Genomic DNA, 15,697 nt, shown 5'->3' on the forward strand with positions numbered 1-15,697 from the left:
ATACAACATATGTGTTGCCACACATTACATGAGATGGGCCTATTCTATGAAATAGCTGCTGCGCACAATGCATGGCAATAAGCATGGAAACGCATGCGCATTCCAACAAATGTAGTGCACATTCATCATGGGAAAAGACCATATTAGTGCACCCGTCTTTCTACCTAGCTACATACGTGTTCAGTAACATGTAAGTATACCACGTCTAGGTATGTATTATCTCTCGCAGAAATTATATTACTCCTCTTCACCCCCTGCCTGCATTTGTTTTTATCTCCAGAATCCCGAAGCCATCTTTGTTCAGGCATCATACAAGGTTATATATATTATGTCTGTGCTGTTCTTGTTCACAAAGATCTGACATGGATCAGCCTCTAATGTGACTGAATACAAAGTTATATTGTTGAAGTATCATAACTGGGGCAAGAGACAGAGGAAATGCTTCATCCTGCCTGCAGCAGACTGATGACATCATCCCAGCCTAGGCAAAGTCACTAGACTGGAGTTTATGGATAACATTGTATGATCACCTGACCCTGTTGCTGTGGAATGTGACATCAGGAACTTTTTCATGGAGATTTGTAGAGCTACTGATGGGTTCATTTTATTTTGAGAGAACTATCTGACCCTAATAATCATTTTTAACCCTCCCTAAGAATAATTGGTGCTCACAAAATGATCTAAAAATTAATTTGAAACAGATTTGTTCAGCAAAAGAATGTTGGCAGCGTCACCTGCAGAGAAATCTGGAAATGTTTGCATCAAATTTACCATCACATCCAGTGAATATGATTGCATGGCAGTTGAGCGTGGCAGTTGCTGTCTTTGCAGCACCAAGGCTGTGGCTCCAATGCGTCATTCTGGATACATTTTTCTGAAATCAGATTTTTTTCTGTCAAATATTGACAAGCCGGAGGGGACACTTATCAACTAAATTCAGCGACTCGAAATGCGTCTCTTTTGACAACCTTTACATGTCAGATGTGCTGTGAAAGGGAAATGAATCGGGGCGTATTTGGGTGAATTCACATTGCATCAGTCGTTAGGAATGCGAGCGATGATCAGAGGCAATGGAATGACACCTAGACAGAATATTTGCTGAGCAGAATTTACCTTGTATTTCTGGGTATTTTTTTAGTTGCTATGGAAACAAACACCATGAGATTTCCTTCCCTCACCTAGGGCTGTGCATGGAATTTCTCTTTCCATGAAAAATGGCAGCAGCTGATGAGATCACCTGACCCTTATATATGTCAAAAGTGCCTTTACATTGCATTGCCACCAGCTGCAATTTAAACTCAGGCTTGCAGTGGTAGCGGCAGCCCTGTATGAGGTGGAGGCTTACAGAAGACAAGTAATGTCCAGACGGGCGGTAAGGTTGCATTGTGTTTACCGCTTCCTCGTGTCACTACATGCACCGTCTCCGCGCAGCAGCCCCATGGTGAATGAATGGGGTCAGCAGTGAGCAGTACCAGTACACAATGTACACTTAGAATCTATGCAAGTAAAAGGCAATGGTCCTTGTCCATAACAATCTGCATTGTGTTATCGTCATTGTGTCATTCTTGCCTGTGTTATCCCCCTGCTGGACTACAAAACACACCTTCTTCAAGTGTTCTGTAGTCCAGCAGGTGAATAACACAGGCAAGGCTGACAACACTGCTTGCAATTTCAATGTGGCAGAGGCATGGTTGTCAGGGTGTAACAGGAAGTTCTGAGCTCATTGGATTCCTAGCAGATTTTTAAGTGATGAAATGGATCTTTCCTGTTTATTTTCAGCGCTGTACACACAATGAAGGGGGGAGGGGGGGGTCTAGGGAGTAGCACCCCACTGTACTCTCCTCCATAGGAGTGAACAGCAATTGTGTATTTCCCTTAGTGTCATCTTCTGCATTGCTGGTAGTGATGTCCCCAATTTATTACTATTAAACAGGATTTATATTGCGCCAACATGTACATCGCTGTACATGCAAATGACAGACAAATGCAAACAAGGAAACAGGAGGAGGAGATGAAGCCCCAGAGAGCTTACAATCTAGGAGGTGGGGGAAGTATCACCAATCTTTGGGATTCTTGGTACACAGAGCAGGTAAAAATCCTTGAGACGTCACACCTTGCCAATGCAAGATTTCGGCTGCTCTGCATTTCACAGGAATCTTCCCATAAGACTGCTGACATTCTCATCTAGGAGATGCGGGCAGGAAACAAGGGGTAAGATAGGTATAATTCTAACATTTTTGGTTCCTTTTTACCGATAAAGCTACCTACAGGCACTAACAACCCTCTACAGTGACAGTAGGAACAAACAGGGGCCGTTGGATCATTGGAGAGGAGAGGACAAGCGGGAGGACTCTGCTGCATCCTCCTCCTGCTGCGTAGACGAGCGGGAGGACTCCGCTGCATCCTCCTTCATAAGAAACAGAGATGGTTGTAAGCAACGTAAACGGACAGCTGTACAGATGCTAGATTTCTGTTCCCCGGTTTATAGTTGTCACAGGTGAAAATCTTTCACTTATTACCCAACGTTGCTGAATGTACGATAGCTGACAGCCGCTTGTTCCCTAGGAAGCAGAAGAGTCACAGGTCCTCCCCTCTCCATAGAACAAACAGCGCTCATTCATTTCTACTGTTGCTGGAAATGATTGTTAGCAACCTAACACCTGTACTAGGATAGGAGGAGGGGCCCCGGAGTGCAGGTGAATCTTCCATTTTATAGGAAAGTCTGCTTTAAGCAGCTACATAACACAAAGGGGATTTACTTCCCTAAAATAAGAATAGAGAATGTTTTTGGCTTGTGGAATGGATGGTACTGTCGGGCCGCGATGGGTGAGAATTTTCTTTTCATCATGTTAGCCGCACTGCCTCTTGTTTTGGGAGATAGAAAAGCCAACAGTCTGTTGTATTTAGGCGCCCCATGTAGGCACACAGAGCCCTGTCTCAAGTGAATGGTGCTATTATAACACTTTTGTTGTACAAGCCCTGAGAACTTTGCCAGGGAACAAAGCATTCTGGGAAAGGCATGAAACGTCCCAGCTCGGCCGTGGGAAATAATTTGTCTGGGGCAGCATTCGGACAGAGCTCGTATTATTGGAATGGGTAATGGAAATCTGAAGAGGACTTCCAAAAATGTAAAAAAAGCAATAAAGATGACATGCATGGTGTAGCAAACCAAAGCAGCCAATCAGATCTCACGTGTCTTAAACCTTATCTATAGCCAACACTCTTGTTTAGTTTTGGATTGAGTCAGAACCTTATTTTGCTGTTTTTGTACTGTTTTAGGGGGATTTACTTTCACTTCCTGTCCTACAGCAAAATGTGAAAGTGAACCTTTCCAAAGTCAGAGTCAATCCTGTCTGTGCAGATATCCCTGGAACAAGTGTCCCCATTGCATTTTTCACTCACCTTCTGTTTTGGTGACAACTGTAAAAGTTTGTTTTTCCATTCACTCTGTAAAAGTCTAAAATTCAGGAATGATTTGCATAGATGTGATGCTTCAGAGCATAGGTGTTCTCATGTATTCATGTTAGGTTTCATTAGAGCATTTGTTTAAATGAGCTGCCCTACACTTTACAGTCTGGGGTATAGTCGTAAAAAAAAGAAAGGGGCACGGTACTATTTATGGCGAGCGTGCATGCACATCATTGTTATGTAAACGCCTAATTCCTAAAAAAAGTGAGGGCATGGCGTGCCCACGCGTGCCTGCCCCACTACAGCATTGCTACAGTGATCCAAAAATCAGACCTGGGGTATTTTCAGAAGCACATTGCCCTGCAACCCACTGTAGTGCACTGCCCTGTATTGCACTGTGCAGCTGCATCTGGCTGCCATGAAAAATGAATGGCACTGCACAACACGTGGTCACTGCATTACTATGCAACAGGCAGAACGTGCATGGTACCACATGCATTTTCTGCAGCCAATAAATGTCAACAGACTTTTAGATTTATTTGCTATTAATCCTGTGGGTATTATTTTTACACATCCAGCAAAAGTTCTAATTACAGAGTTGGGGCACACCATAAAACACCGCTGGGGGTGATTTTGATCCAAAAGATTGAAAAAACCCATCTAAACTATCAGTGTGCTGCTGCAAAATATCACTGCAGAGGGAAAAGGGTTGTCACCCTGAAAAAGAAAGTGGAAAATATCAACTGGCTGGGTCAATATGTACCACAACTTTGCAAGAAAGCAAAAGCTGGTGCAGTATTATTACCCTGCCCAAAGCCTTCAAAAGTCGAAAATTGCTTCGACATTCAGGGGCACCAAAATGAGCAATCATGAGTTTGTAGCCATTGTTTTCTATCGCTGCCCTACAGCCATTAATTCGGGTCACAGACAGGCCCCTGGGTGGTAAAGAAATTAGCATTTCACAGGAAAGTCTTTTGTTTCCTCCTTCATGTTAAAGTATAAGGAGCTCAGTGGGAATGTGACCAAATAATGAGATGTTCCCAATGCAAGAGAAGGGGCGGGGGATCTTAATACGCCCAGGGATTTTGGGTTCATTGAAGGCTGACATTTGTTGGGATTTGTACGTCTTCCCCAAATATTGTTTGTTTTCTGGCTAACAATCATTCTGCTGATTTGCTAATCTCATTAACTCTCATTAACTCCAAGTATGAGGCTGGTAAAAGCCATTTTTTCTGCACCTTGTAACATCTGATGTTCCATTTTTTTTACTGTCCTCAATGTTCAAGACTGGCCAAATGTCCCATACCAATCCCAATTCCTGTATCAGGTCCTAATGTAGATGTTGATTTCTTATGTAATTCAATGAGAAATGTGATCTGGAATCTGTTGGTATTTCTTATTTGGGTGTCACATGGTCACACTTGATTGAGCTCCCCACTGGCTGCATTCAAAGATGGAGGAAATAAACTGTAATGCAGTGTGCAAACACATAAAGAAACATATACCTCACTTTGCTTCTATATTTTGTATTTACTTATTATTTGGGTTTGGCTCCATTTTGGGGGTAGGATTTTTTTTTGGCATTAACAAATCTGGTTAGATTCATCTGAACATAATTGTCATTTCTCAAATGAGTATCCTTGTGCTAGAATTGTGAATTGGTGTGTCTGCTTGTACTGTAGCAGCATCTACACACATTGCATTCTCCATTCACAAAGCTTACACAATAGGATTTCAGATTCATTTCTGCTTTTTTTTTTAAAGTCAGCGTATTGTCTGTACTCACATATCTGACAGAGAAAGGAAGTTTGAGCTATAAAAGTAAATCTGACTTCATCGACTTCCTGTCTTCATCGCCTTTCCTGTGATTCACTCACAAGCGCCTTTAACTCTTTCCTGAGTAATCCAAGCTACCCCCTTCTCTGTGGTATACAAACTTCCATCAATATGGGAGAACTTTAACACTTTGACAACTGCTAACCAAAGTAAAAAAAAGTGAAAGAGAACTTTCACTGACCAATGGATTTGTATTGGTCTGTACAGCTAGCCTACTGACCTTACATTTTACTGCTGTAGATGAGTAATAAACCTAAGTTACCACTTTGTCCTCTGGGCCTGTGATTGGATGGCTAAGGAGCAGCAGCAGTTTATCCCTGTGTGCACTATGCTATCCCCCATCTGTATTATCCCTGTCAGCACATATGCATGCAGCAAACCTGATTGGATGCCACTGCTATGCCTCTCTTTTTACAGCAAATGTGAATGAATGCCAATGCTGACTTTCCCTCTTGCCCCTTTTGGTACACAAATCAGTTCTTACTTACATGTTTTCTTTCCATAAGTGATTATGTGGCTGCCAAAGGAATGAAGAGGGATATTATAGAAAGGGACTTGAATGACCTCTCTGAGTCTTCTGGGACTGATGACATCACATTCAAGATGGCGGCACCCAGCAGCAGTCTCTTTTGCAAAATATAAGTGAAATGCACATAGCGTGAGGTTTTTGAAGTTCCATTGTTAATGACAGGTACTCTTTATATAAGTCTTGCAATGCACTGTGACTGAACTGATCAAATTGACCAAAAAACTTCCATTCGATCGACTCTTGATTGGTTTAGGTTCATGTCGATCCAACGAAGCAGAATTTGGAGTGTGCCAAAGAACCAATCATGCACTGGTCCAAGCCTTGATGTCCATATATATAGCCCTTTACAATCCACCATCACTTTACCGGGCCTTTCAGGGTTAACTGCTATGTCTGCATCTGTTACCCCGTACAAAACAAAAGTAAACCAACATCACCACCAGGAGTGACTTTTTCACTTTTTACATCAGAACCTCTTGTGCTGCCAGGTTATATAAAGCAGATATTACTAGATTTTTACCAAGTCTGCAGATAATAACAACAAAAGAAGGATCTCAGTTGTGTAAGTCTTTTATTATCTCATAACTGCATTTAGTAAACACCTTCTACAATACAGAACAGGATTGCTACATTTGTTTTGTTTGAAAACATCATTGCACATGAGCTGGATTTCCCCTTTAAACCCAGTTCCTCATTTTTTACTTCTTCGACCAAACCGGCCAACCAGCATTATATGACAAACCAAGTGACGATAAAATTTCACCAGTCATGACTCATTCCCTTGTTGAGCTGCCAACCGGATCAAACTACATAGCAATCAGCAACAAAAGGACGCGGCGAAAATGTTTTATTCATCTCATCGTGTGTAACTGCTAATGTATTCCCCCACTGATAGTATTCTCCAGGGGATGGGAATAAAATGCTACACTGTACGAAAAGAGCAGACATTGTGTTTAAAGGTTCATTTCCCCAAATCATACACCCACAACAGGGCCCTCTATTATGTTGCCCTTCTATTGTGCTGTGCCAACTGTAAAGGGCCCGGTGTATAATTCACAGCAGCTCTGTGCGGTGTCTGTAAAAAAGGACCTGTCTCATAGGGAAATGTTTCATATACTGTTATTATTATTACTATCATATGGTATTTTTTATAGCGCCAACCTATGACACAGCACTGTACAATAAACAGGGGTTGCAAATAGAAGACTGATCTGAACAATGACACAGGAGGAGAAGTCCCTGCTCAGAAGAGCTTCCAGTCTAGGTGATGGGGGAGGTATCACACAATAGAAGGGGAGATATGGAATGGTGGATAAGTATGGGGATGGGAATTTTAACAGACAGAAGAAGATAGGTAGGTGAGTATGGAAAGTTGGGTTTTTAGGGTTCGGAATGTGGAAAGTAGGAGCAAGCTGAATAGGATGAGGAAGGCCATTGCAGAGAGTTGGGGCAGCTCCAGAAAAGTTTTGGAGCCATGCGTGTGATGAGGTTATGAGTGAGGAAGTCATTAGTAGGTCATTGGAGGAGCGAGGAAAGCGGCCAGGGGAGTATTTTTCTATCAGGGCAGAAAGGTAAATGGGTCAAGAACTGTGTAGGGATTTGAAGGTAAAGCACAGGAGCTTGAATGAGATTCTCAGGTGAAATGGAAGCCAATGAAGAGAACTACAAAGAGAGGCAGCAGAAGAGGAGCGGTGGGAAGGATGGATGAATCGGGCTGCAGCATTCATAATAGTTTGCTGAGGAGTGAGTTGAGTCAGTGCAATACTAGAGAGGAGGAGGTTACAATAGTCCAGGCGAGAGATGATAAGAGCATGTACAAGGAGTTTGAGCTTGAGCTTCAAGCTTCAAGGCTTGAGCTTGAGCTTCAAGGCTTGAGCTTGAGCTTCAAGGCTAGAACAATCCCGTTATTAACAGAAAGATTTCCGGGGGAAATTTTGACAGTAAGGGCAGGAAGATGATTTCTGTTTTATCCAGGTTGAGTTTTTTTATCCATGATGAGATGGTTGACAGACAGCAAAAAACCTTATCTATGACTGAAGGAGACAAAGCTGTTTATTACACGCCGACTTGTGGGATAGGCAATCAAAATGTTGGGTGCCACCTTGCAACTTGTTTAACCACATCAGCCATAGGTGTGTTGGGTCTTCATGGGTTTTTAGAGGTGTGGAAAAGGTGAGGTTTTGGCTAACAAACCACTATTGTTCTCCGACAGCAGAAAGTCACACAGAAGATCCTTGGACATATTCACAGGCCTCCAAAATTCAGAGAAAATCGTCCTAAATATTTTGTTCCTTATCTTTTTGGGGGCACCAAATTAAAATATAACATCTACTTTTTCCTATTACCTAAGGTTTTTCCACAGAATGAGAAAAAATCCTATGAAAACTGCTCCTATCACCAGTAAGAATTTATTCAACCTTTATTTGGAAAATGTATTCCTTTCAAATTTTATGAATAACCTCCATTATAAATTATTTTCAAACATAAAAAAATGCTTTCCATTTAGGTATTTTGTCCAAAGTTTCTCACTGAAGCCTCCAGCATTATTCATTATTCGGCCATCATGCCAACGTTCCACCACCTGTGGTAACCTCCTTACCATTGCTTTTAGATCCTGAAAGAACTGCTCGCCTTGTTCTTCGCTCACTGCACCTATATTCTCCAGGATGATAGTACATATGAGAGTGGAAGAAATGCAGCTTGAGGCTCATTGAACAATCCAGTTCTTTTTATTTTGCCAAAATATTCTCAATGATGGCCTCAAAATTAGGGTCTATTTGGTTACCAAGGAGTTTGGTGACCACTTCCTTCACGCAAAGACAAGTTGCATTTTCCTTCTCGTCTATTTTTGTCTCAAACTGTGGATCTTTCATTAGACTGTTGTTGTCAATACCATCGGGACCCCAAAACAACAACTTTTTTTTTATCTTGGGACCACTGTCAAAGCTCTTCCATGCAAATACACCACAATCACCAAATTTCACTCATGAAATATGTAAAATAAATTTTCTTAACAAAAACAGTGATGGCTGATTTTCACAAGATAGTTCCCATATATGTAACAAAAAAACAAGTACAGTGTGACAACCTTGAGTAGCCATAATTATGAGAGCGCAGCCTTTTAGCTCTTGGTCTTGAACGCTATCTTTGCATGCATTGACATGTCCTTTGTCTAAAGAGTACACATGTAATTTTTGTGGCTGGAAACAATCTTTTCTGATCATTTACAGCAACAAGAGGTATAGATGACTGAATGAGTGCAGAACACAATGCGCCATTCTGTTTTATGGAGAGAGGTGGGAGAATGAGTGAGTGGCACCTCGATGTGCTCTTCACCATTGACTTGTACAGCGGTCATTTCGTTGGTTGTTCATGGATTCGTCAGAATGGTTATAGATGTTCTTGATTCAGGTGTTCATGACTGATGGCCATTCATATGGCCTATGTCTTATCTGTATCATCTACTATTAATGTAACAATGCCTCAGGTTGGTTTGTTTGATAATTGCCAATTCACGGACCTGTTACTAAGTTTCGCCTGTACATGTTACAAAGGAGCTTGTCCTGTATCTTTGTCCTATATATGTAACAAAAACTGTCAGGTGATGCATGACAACCTGGAGTAGCTATATTCAGGAGAGAGCAGCATTTTAGCTCTTAGTCTTGAATTATATATTTGCATCCATTGACACGTACTTTGTCTAAGGCTACGTACACGCGTACAATGATTGTTGTTGGTTTCATGATCCTTTCCAACCACAAACGACTGCACGATGCATGAACGTGTGCTGTAAATACAGCACTGTTCTGCTCTATGGAGAGGAGAGAATGATGGCACGGCACCCCGCTGTGCTCACTCCCTGTCAGGATCCGAACCCAGGGGTGCTTCGGTGTCTGGCTGCAGCTCTGTCTACTGTGCCTTTTGCACTCTGTTGGATTCCTTGGACAAAGATACCTTAATACTTAGTTTCTTGCTGAACCTTGAACTCCTGGCCCCTCCCATGAACTTCCTATTTAAGCCATGTCTCTGAACTTTCTGTTGCCAGATTATTGTGCTCTGCCAATAACGACTACTCTTCCTCGCATTCCGTCTCCAACTTACACCATTGGCTACCGACCTTGGCTTGTGCTTTGACTATGTTTATGTTTGCTTCCTCTCTGCTAGTGCTGCTTGTGCATAGATCCTGGACTGCTTCTGCCTGTGTCTACTTGCCGTTTCAGCTACTGGACTCTGAGCCTGACCCTTGATCGTTACACTCCCCTTTGCTTGCATTACGATCGTTCGCCATCTGTCGATCCACCAGGAAGGTCGTTCGGTCAACGAGCACTGTACACACGCCAGATTCTTGTCCAATATCAGCCCTGAGCTGAATATTGAACGAAAACCATTGCATGTGTGTACTTAGCCTTAGCTTGAGTATACACGTAACTTTTGTCGCCAACAGATGAACGAACAAGCACTGTACACACAATGCAGTTCTGTTCTATGTAGAATAGAGAGGGGGATGAGGGAGCAGCACCCAGATGTTTTTCACCATTGACTTGTACAGCGGTCGTTGCCTGTTGGTCGTTCATGGATTCATCAGGATGTAAATAGATGTTCTTGGTTCTGGTTTTCATGACTGATGGTTATTGATATCCCAGGTCTGTGTCCCATTTGTATCATCTATTATTGATGTTACAATGCCATGGATTGGTTTGTTTGATGATTGCCAATTAACCGATCAGATACAGATGTTTTTTCTGTACATAAAATGTTACAAACAAGCTTGTCTATCTATCTTCCTCCTCAAACTTAGGGTGCCAGCAGACATGAAAGGAATGGTATTCTGGTCCAGGCGTTTATGTTTACAGTCTGTAGGCCTCTTTCACGTTCCTTTGCCTGTTCAGAGTCCAGTGGGCAGACCGGATTTCCCAGTTGTCGTTGTAACCCCAAGACAAACCACCAACAGCCAAGTTCACTCTACAAAAATGTCTTTATCATGGTATGGTATTGGATGAGTGCCAGGAACAGTAAAATCATTCTGCCACAGAGCCCCTCCAGGCATAGTTACCCCTCTGATTGTACACTGAATACACTAAAAATCTGTTGGTCAGAGACTGCAGACATTGTACAGGAGACAGGAGATGGTCAGGGACTGCAGACAACTAGGATGCTTAATTACTAATAATCTTTTTTTCACCTCTCTAATTTCTTAATAATATCAATGAAAAGATGGTACACACTCTCACTGCTCTGTAGAATCAGTGAGGATTCAGGGGCCCCTGGGGCCCGTGCAGGCTCTTGCACTATCTCGTTCTCTATTTCTGTCTCACTGACAGGAATTAGGGCGGGAGGAGGAGTGTCACATGACGCCAATCAGGGCCCTGCCCCTCGCTCGTCAGGTGGGCGGGGACGTCTGTAGTGACGTAGGACGTTGCGTGTGTGGGGAGTCGCTGACAGGAGAGGACAGCGGGAGTCTGGCCGCTGCCGTGGCGAGGTAAGGGGGCAGCGGGGGATGGGGGTAACATACCGGGGATGGCAGTCTCTGGTTGACGTTGGATGAGGATGGGTACAGACCGGTGTCTGTAATATTGGTGGGGACTGGGTGAGCCTGGATGTTATACAGGGTGGAGACTGGATTTTAGAGTTGGGGGGGCATACAGGGTGGAGACCTGTATCATAGTGAGGGGTATACTGGGTGGTGACTGGCCCATACTGAGGGGTTATAAATCTGGGGGTGACATGGGGGGGACACTGGTATGAGATTGAGGGTCATTGGGTCATAAATGTGGGGGTGACACAGCTGGGAATGGATGGAGACAGGAAGTGGCAGTGCTGGGTTGTGACACCGGAAGTACAGAGATTTATGTAGTGTGCTTTGGGGGCTGCAGTTGGAGACTTTGATGCGGGTGGTGGGGACAAAGGCAATAGACACTGGGGTACACGGGGGTGACTAGGATGGAGCTGGAGGAGACGTGAGGATAGTGTAGGGATCGGGGCAACCCAATGTGATTATAGGCTAGGTAATGGGGTGGCAGTGGGTGACGATGGTGAACAGATTGGGGCAGCACTGGGTGACATGGGCGCGTGGATTGGGAAGAAATTTGTGTAGGCATTGGGGCGACACAGTGTGCTGATAGTGGATGGGTTGGGGGGGCACAATCTGGTGATAGATCCTTGAAACTTTCGTAAACATGGGGCAGAGTTTGAGCGTGATATGTTTAACTTGGAGGTAGAAAAAACCTGGGGTGAGAGGAAGGTGCCGGGATTGGGGTGACAGAAGAAGGTGGAACATAGACCCCCTGAAACTTGGGGTAAGTTGGTAGACATTGGGGGTGACACCAAGGAACACATAGATGTAGTTCACATGAATTGGGGTGCTGGTGGTGAGTTGTCCAGGGGGACCATGCGGAGGCTGCCTGAGATTTGGGGTGGTGGGAATGTTGAACAGACCTATGAACCAAGACGAGGAGATGAGTATCTCACATTTAGGAGAACACAAACATCCAGTATTAGGATGTCTATACCCCGTGTGAGAATGGTGTGACGGAATCTGTACAGTGACACAGACGGCAGATTGAACTGAAAATGACTGCATAAGATTGCAGAGAGATTCTCAGAGCTGTAATTCAGCGACAGATTCTTTATTGCGTATTTTATTGCATTGTATCAGATTGTCGTTGTAAAGTTTGTGCTGTGTAATCAGATGACAATGCTGAATCATGTGCACTCTGATGTGCCAGCCTGGCTGACAAACCGATGTTTGATAAATGCCGCTATATCCGGACCGGCATGGCACTGGCAAAGTTGGCCTTGTGTTTAAGATGATGTGTGGACGTCATGTACCAGGATGGCATGCTGGGAATTGCAGTTCTCCAGATGCAGCGTTACAAATCATTGAAACTTGCATTACTGTTACTCTTGTCAGTTTTTCAGCAGTGAAATGCAAGGGAGAAACGAAGCCGGGTTATTAACTCAAACCTGGGCTAACGTTTCAGGGCTGACCATGATTATTTCCTGACTGTGATTATTAATTCTTTAGCACGTTGATTAAATAATAGAAAGCAATGCCATCACAGAAAATGATTTATACTGCAACCTGTGGGTGGGCATGCAACAGCACGTGTTCCTGCAATGCATACACAATGTATACATGACTTGCAGTTCATCCCCAACCTCATGCCAATGCATTGCTGTCACTGTGTTGTATTGATAATGCAATGGCAATGCATCATGACCTGTTTAATATTAATAATAATGACCACAATTGTGGCGACCCCTACAAAAATCGTCCTCTTCATTCAGTTTATATTCAGCTCGGTGCTGTTGGAAATTCTTATAAAATTCACCGCCATGAATACCAAAATCATCCGAACATTTCTTTAATAATAATAAAGAAAATAGAAACCTTGCAAATATATTTTTTCTTTGCATTGTCATTGGCTGTGACTTTAATAGGATTTTGTGCATGCAAAACAGGTGGTCAGAATGTTCCTGATTTGTGTATTTACTTCCTGAAAATGAGTTCTACATGAAATATTTTCCTTTATGGCTTCCCTTGCAACAATGGCTTTGTGCTTTTCATGGCATGGTGGTGTATTGGTTACCTAAGCTGTTTCATTGTCACCTGTGCTCGGAGTATGTACTCATCCCCACCAGAGAAAGGCGAATGTATGTGAAAACTGTCACACCGGTACTGCCCACCCTCCTTTTGGATTGGTTGCCTGATGGAAAGGAGGGTGCTGTTCCCTCGTCTGTGATTGGCTGGTTGTTGGATCGTTTATTCCCTGTGTTGTGTCTGTGGCCATAGCTATGAACTGACACGTCTGAGCCTCATCCCCAACCTTCTGTTCCCGGGGGAGGGGTGTGTTTGCATTGGTTCGGATAACATGGTAAGTAGAGGATGTGACCTAGCAGCGTAGAATTGGACTTTCCTTCCTTTGCATTGCATGAAGCTATTTTATGATCCTGCGGTAATTTCTTACAAGCCTAACCTTTAAATCTAGAATAAGCATAAGATCCCTTTAAAATTTTTTTTACGAGTTCCCAGAAAAGTGACGTCAGGACGGATTCAATGTTCCCGTTAACATTGTGATCTCATCACGCCGGTAACCGTTTGTTCATCTGTGTTGTAGAAACGGGCATGGTGGTGACTCCTTTTCACAAAGTCTCCCTGGAATTTTCTTTGTGGGATTTGTGAATATCTGGGATTAACTCTTCATTAAAAGCCTCTTGTGAAAGATGTGGGTGAATCTTCAGGAAGCGTTGTATTTCTTGGCATGCTCATCTGTTAATTGTTTTGTCTGATCTGCTCTGATTCATTCATTATCCTGTTTGATGTTTTTGCAGAATAAATTAGCGAGTTTCGGTATGATATACAGGTGATAGAATTGTCGTATCTAACAAATTTGCATTAACTGGATTTGGTGTGAATTCAACCTTTTGCTTTCTGTGTATTTGGTGTTAGTAGTATGAAAATAAAAATGTTTTTAATGCTTTGTGCTGCAGAGGTAATTTAGTATAAACTAAAGAATTTTATGTATGAACTGAGAAGATAAAGGTCAGCCAATTGTATGGTAGTGCCCAGTCCTGTACTGATGTGTGTTACAGATCCAGCCCATTGCTGGAATTGGGAATATATATTTACCTTGTGTGCAGTGTATTGCAAAAAGCGGTGCCTAGCTTTTTGGAATAATTTTGGTTTGAAAGACATTATCGTTGGCTACCTTGAATTGTCCCCTGGCTTCTATAATAAATGCTTCAAAACCAGGGTTCCTTCAGAAGTTGCTGGGGTTTTTGTGTCTCTCAGGTAAGTGTAAATGACTCCAGTGATCTTTTTGGCTATGTGTAAGGGAGACAGTCTTCCCAATGGCCAGGAATGTAAAAGGCATTCTTCCTACTGACCACCGTTCGTGATCTGTGGGTATTGTAATTATAGAAGGGGTTCCATGACGACATGAAAGTTATTTTAGTGGTTCCCCATGTTAAAAAGTTGAGTCTGTGCTGGATACTTGCATTCTATATCTGCCTTCTACTTGGACCAAGCAGTTCAGTTGAGCACAATTCAACCTGCAGCAAACCTTTTAGTAATTTTTGGATATAAAGCAAACATACATGTACATATACCTTGGAAGGAAATATCAGAACTCTGGAGAAGCCTGGTGAGAAAGTTGGAGTTACCTAGGATCATCTCTTACACCCTTTGCACCATGCAGACTGTATACCAAGCACATAACTTTATACCTGGACCAGCTATCCTCATCCTGGAGACCAACAGTGGCGCTGCTAGAATGATACAACATGGAAGCTCGAGTTTTGTTTTCTCCAGAGATTTCCTATGGACACATACTTGTCTCTCACGTCTGTTGTCACTTTTTCTTGTACTCACCACAATTGTAAACAAATAAGTGTGTAGACAAGTGAGAGTACATCACTATTTCTTTCAAGGTTTAAAACAATGGAACCCTAAAACCAATAATAATATTGGATGTAAAGATATTTTAACAGTAAACATTAAGTAAACACCTGTTTATCCTTGAATACCATTTGAGTTCCCACCATGATCTTTCTGGCTTGTCAGACAGGTGAATGCGGACCAAGCTCAATGGAATACTTGTTATCTTTGAGTGGACAATCAGTGCTCACTCTTGTTGTATGTAAACAAGTTTGCAAACTCCAAGGAACTTGTCCAATGAGATGCCATGCTTGGCTAGGTTGTTTCAAAGGCTGCCTTGTTCATCATCATCGCTGGACAAGATTTAGCTGCCTTGAGTATGGTGTTTGTGGCTCATTAAATGAATATTAAAGGTGTATTGCAATTTGAAAAAGCTTAATACGCTTTGGTAACAAGAATGTGTTTTGGTGAACTACAGAGAGCAAGAAAATGAGTCAAGGCTTTGAAGAAGCACCCTCCTAGTGATTCCCAGATGTGTTATTTAGTGT

At 42.7% G+C, this 15,697-nt stretch overlaps 1 protein-coding gene across 4 annotated transcripts in view; it reads left to right on the forward strand.

Moving 5' to 3' along the window:
- The first annotated feature begins 11,117 nt into the window (after positions 1-11,117).
- Positions 11,118-15,697, forward strand: part of NDEL1 (nudE neurodevelopment protein 1 like 1) — a 30,821-nt gene continuing 26,241 nt past the window's right edge. Inside the window, exon 1 of one of the 4 annotated variants that reach the window (XM_072403535.1) lies at positions 11,118-11,252. Coding sequence is in view for 3 of the 4 variants with exons in the window: in XM_072403534.1 (XP_072259635.1) it covers positions 13,645-13,647 (3 nt within the window). In the remaining variant the exon portion in view is untranslated. Of the gene's footprint in view, positions 11,253-13,468; positions 13,648-15,697 lie in introns of those variants that run through there. The other 3 variants (XM_072403534.1, XM_072403539.1, XM_072403537.1) reach the window with 3 other exon arrangements.

The sequence above is a fragment of the Pyxicephalus adspersus genome, chromosome 3 (assembly GCF_032062135.1).
Source record: "Pyxicephalus adspersus chromosome 3, UCB_Pads_2.0, whole genome shotgun sequence".
Classification (NCBI taxonomy): domain Eukaryota; kingdom Metazoa; phylum Chordata; class Amphibia; order Anura; family Pyxicephalidae; genus Pyxicephalus; species Pyxicephalus adspersus.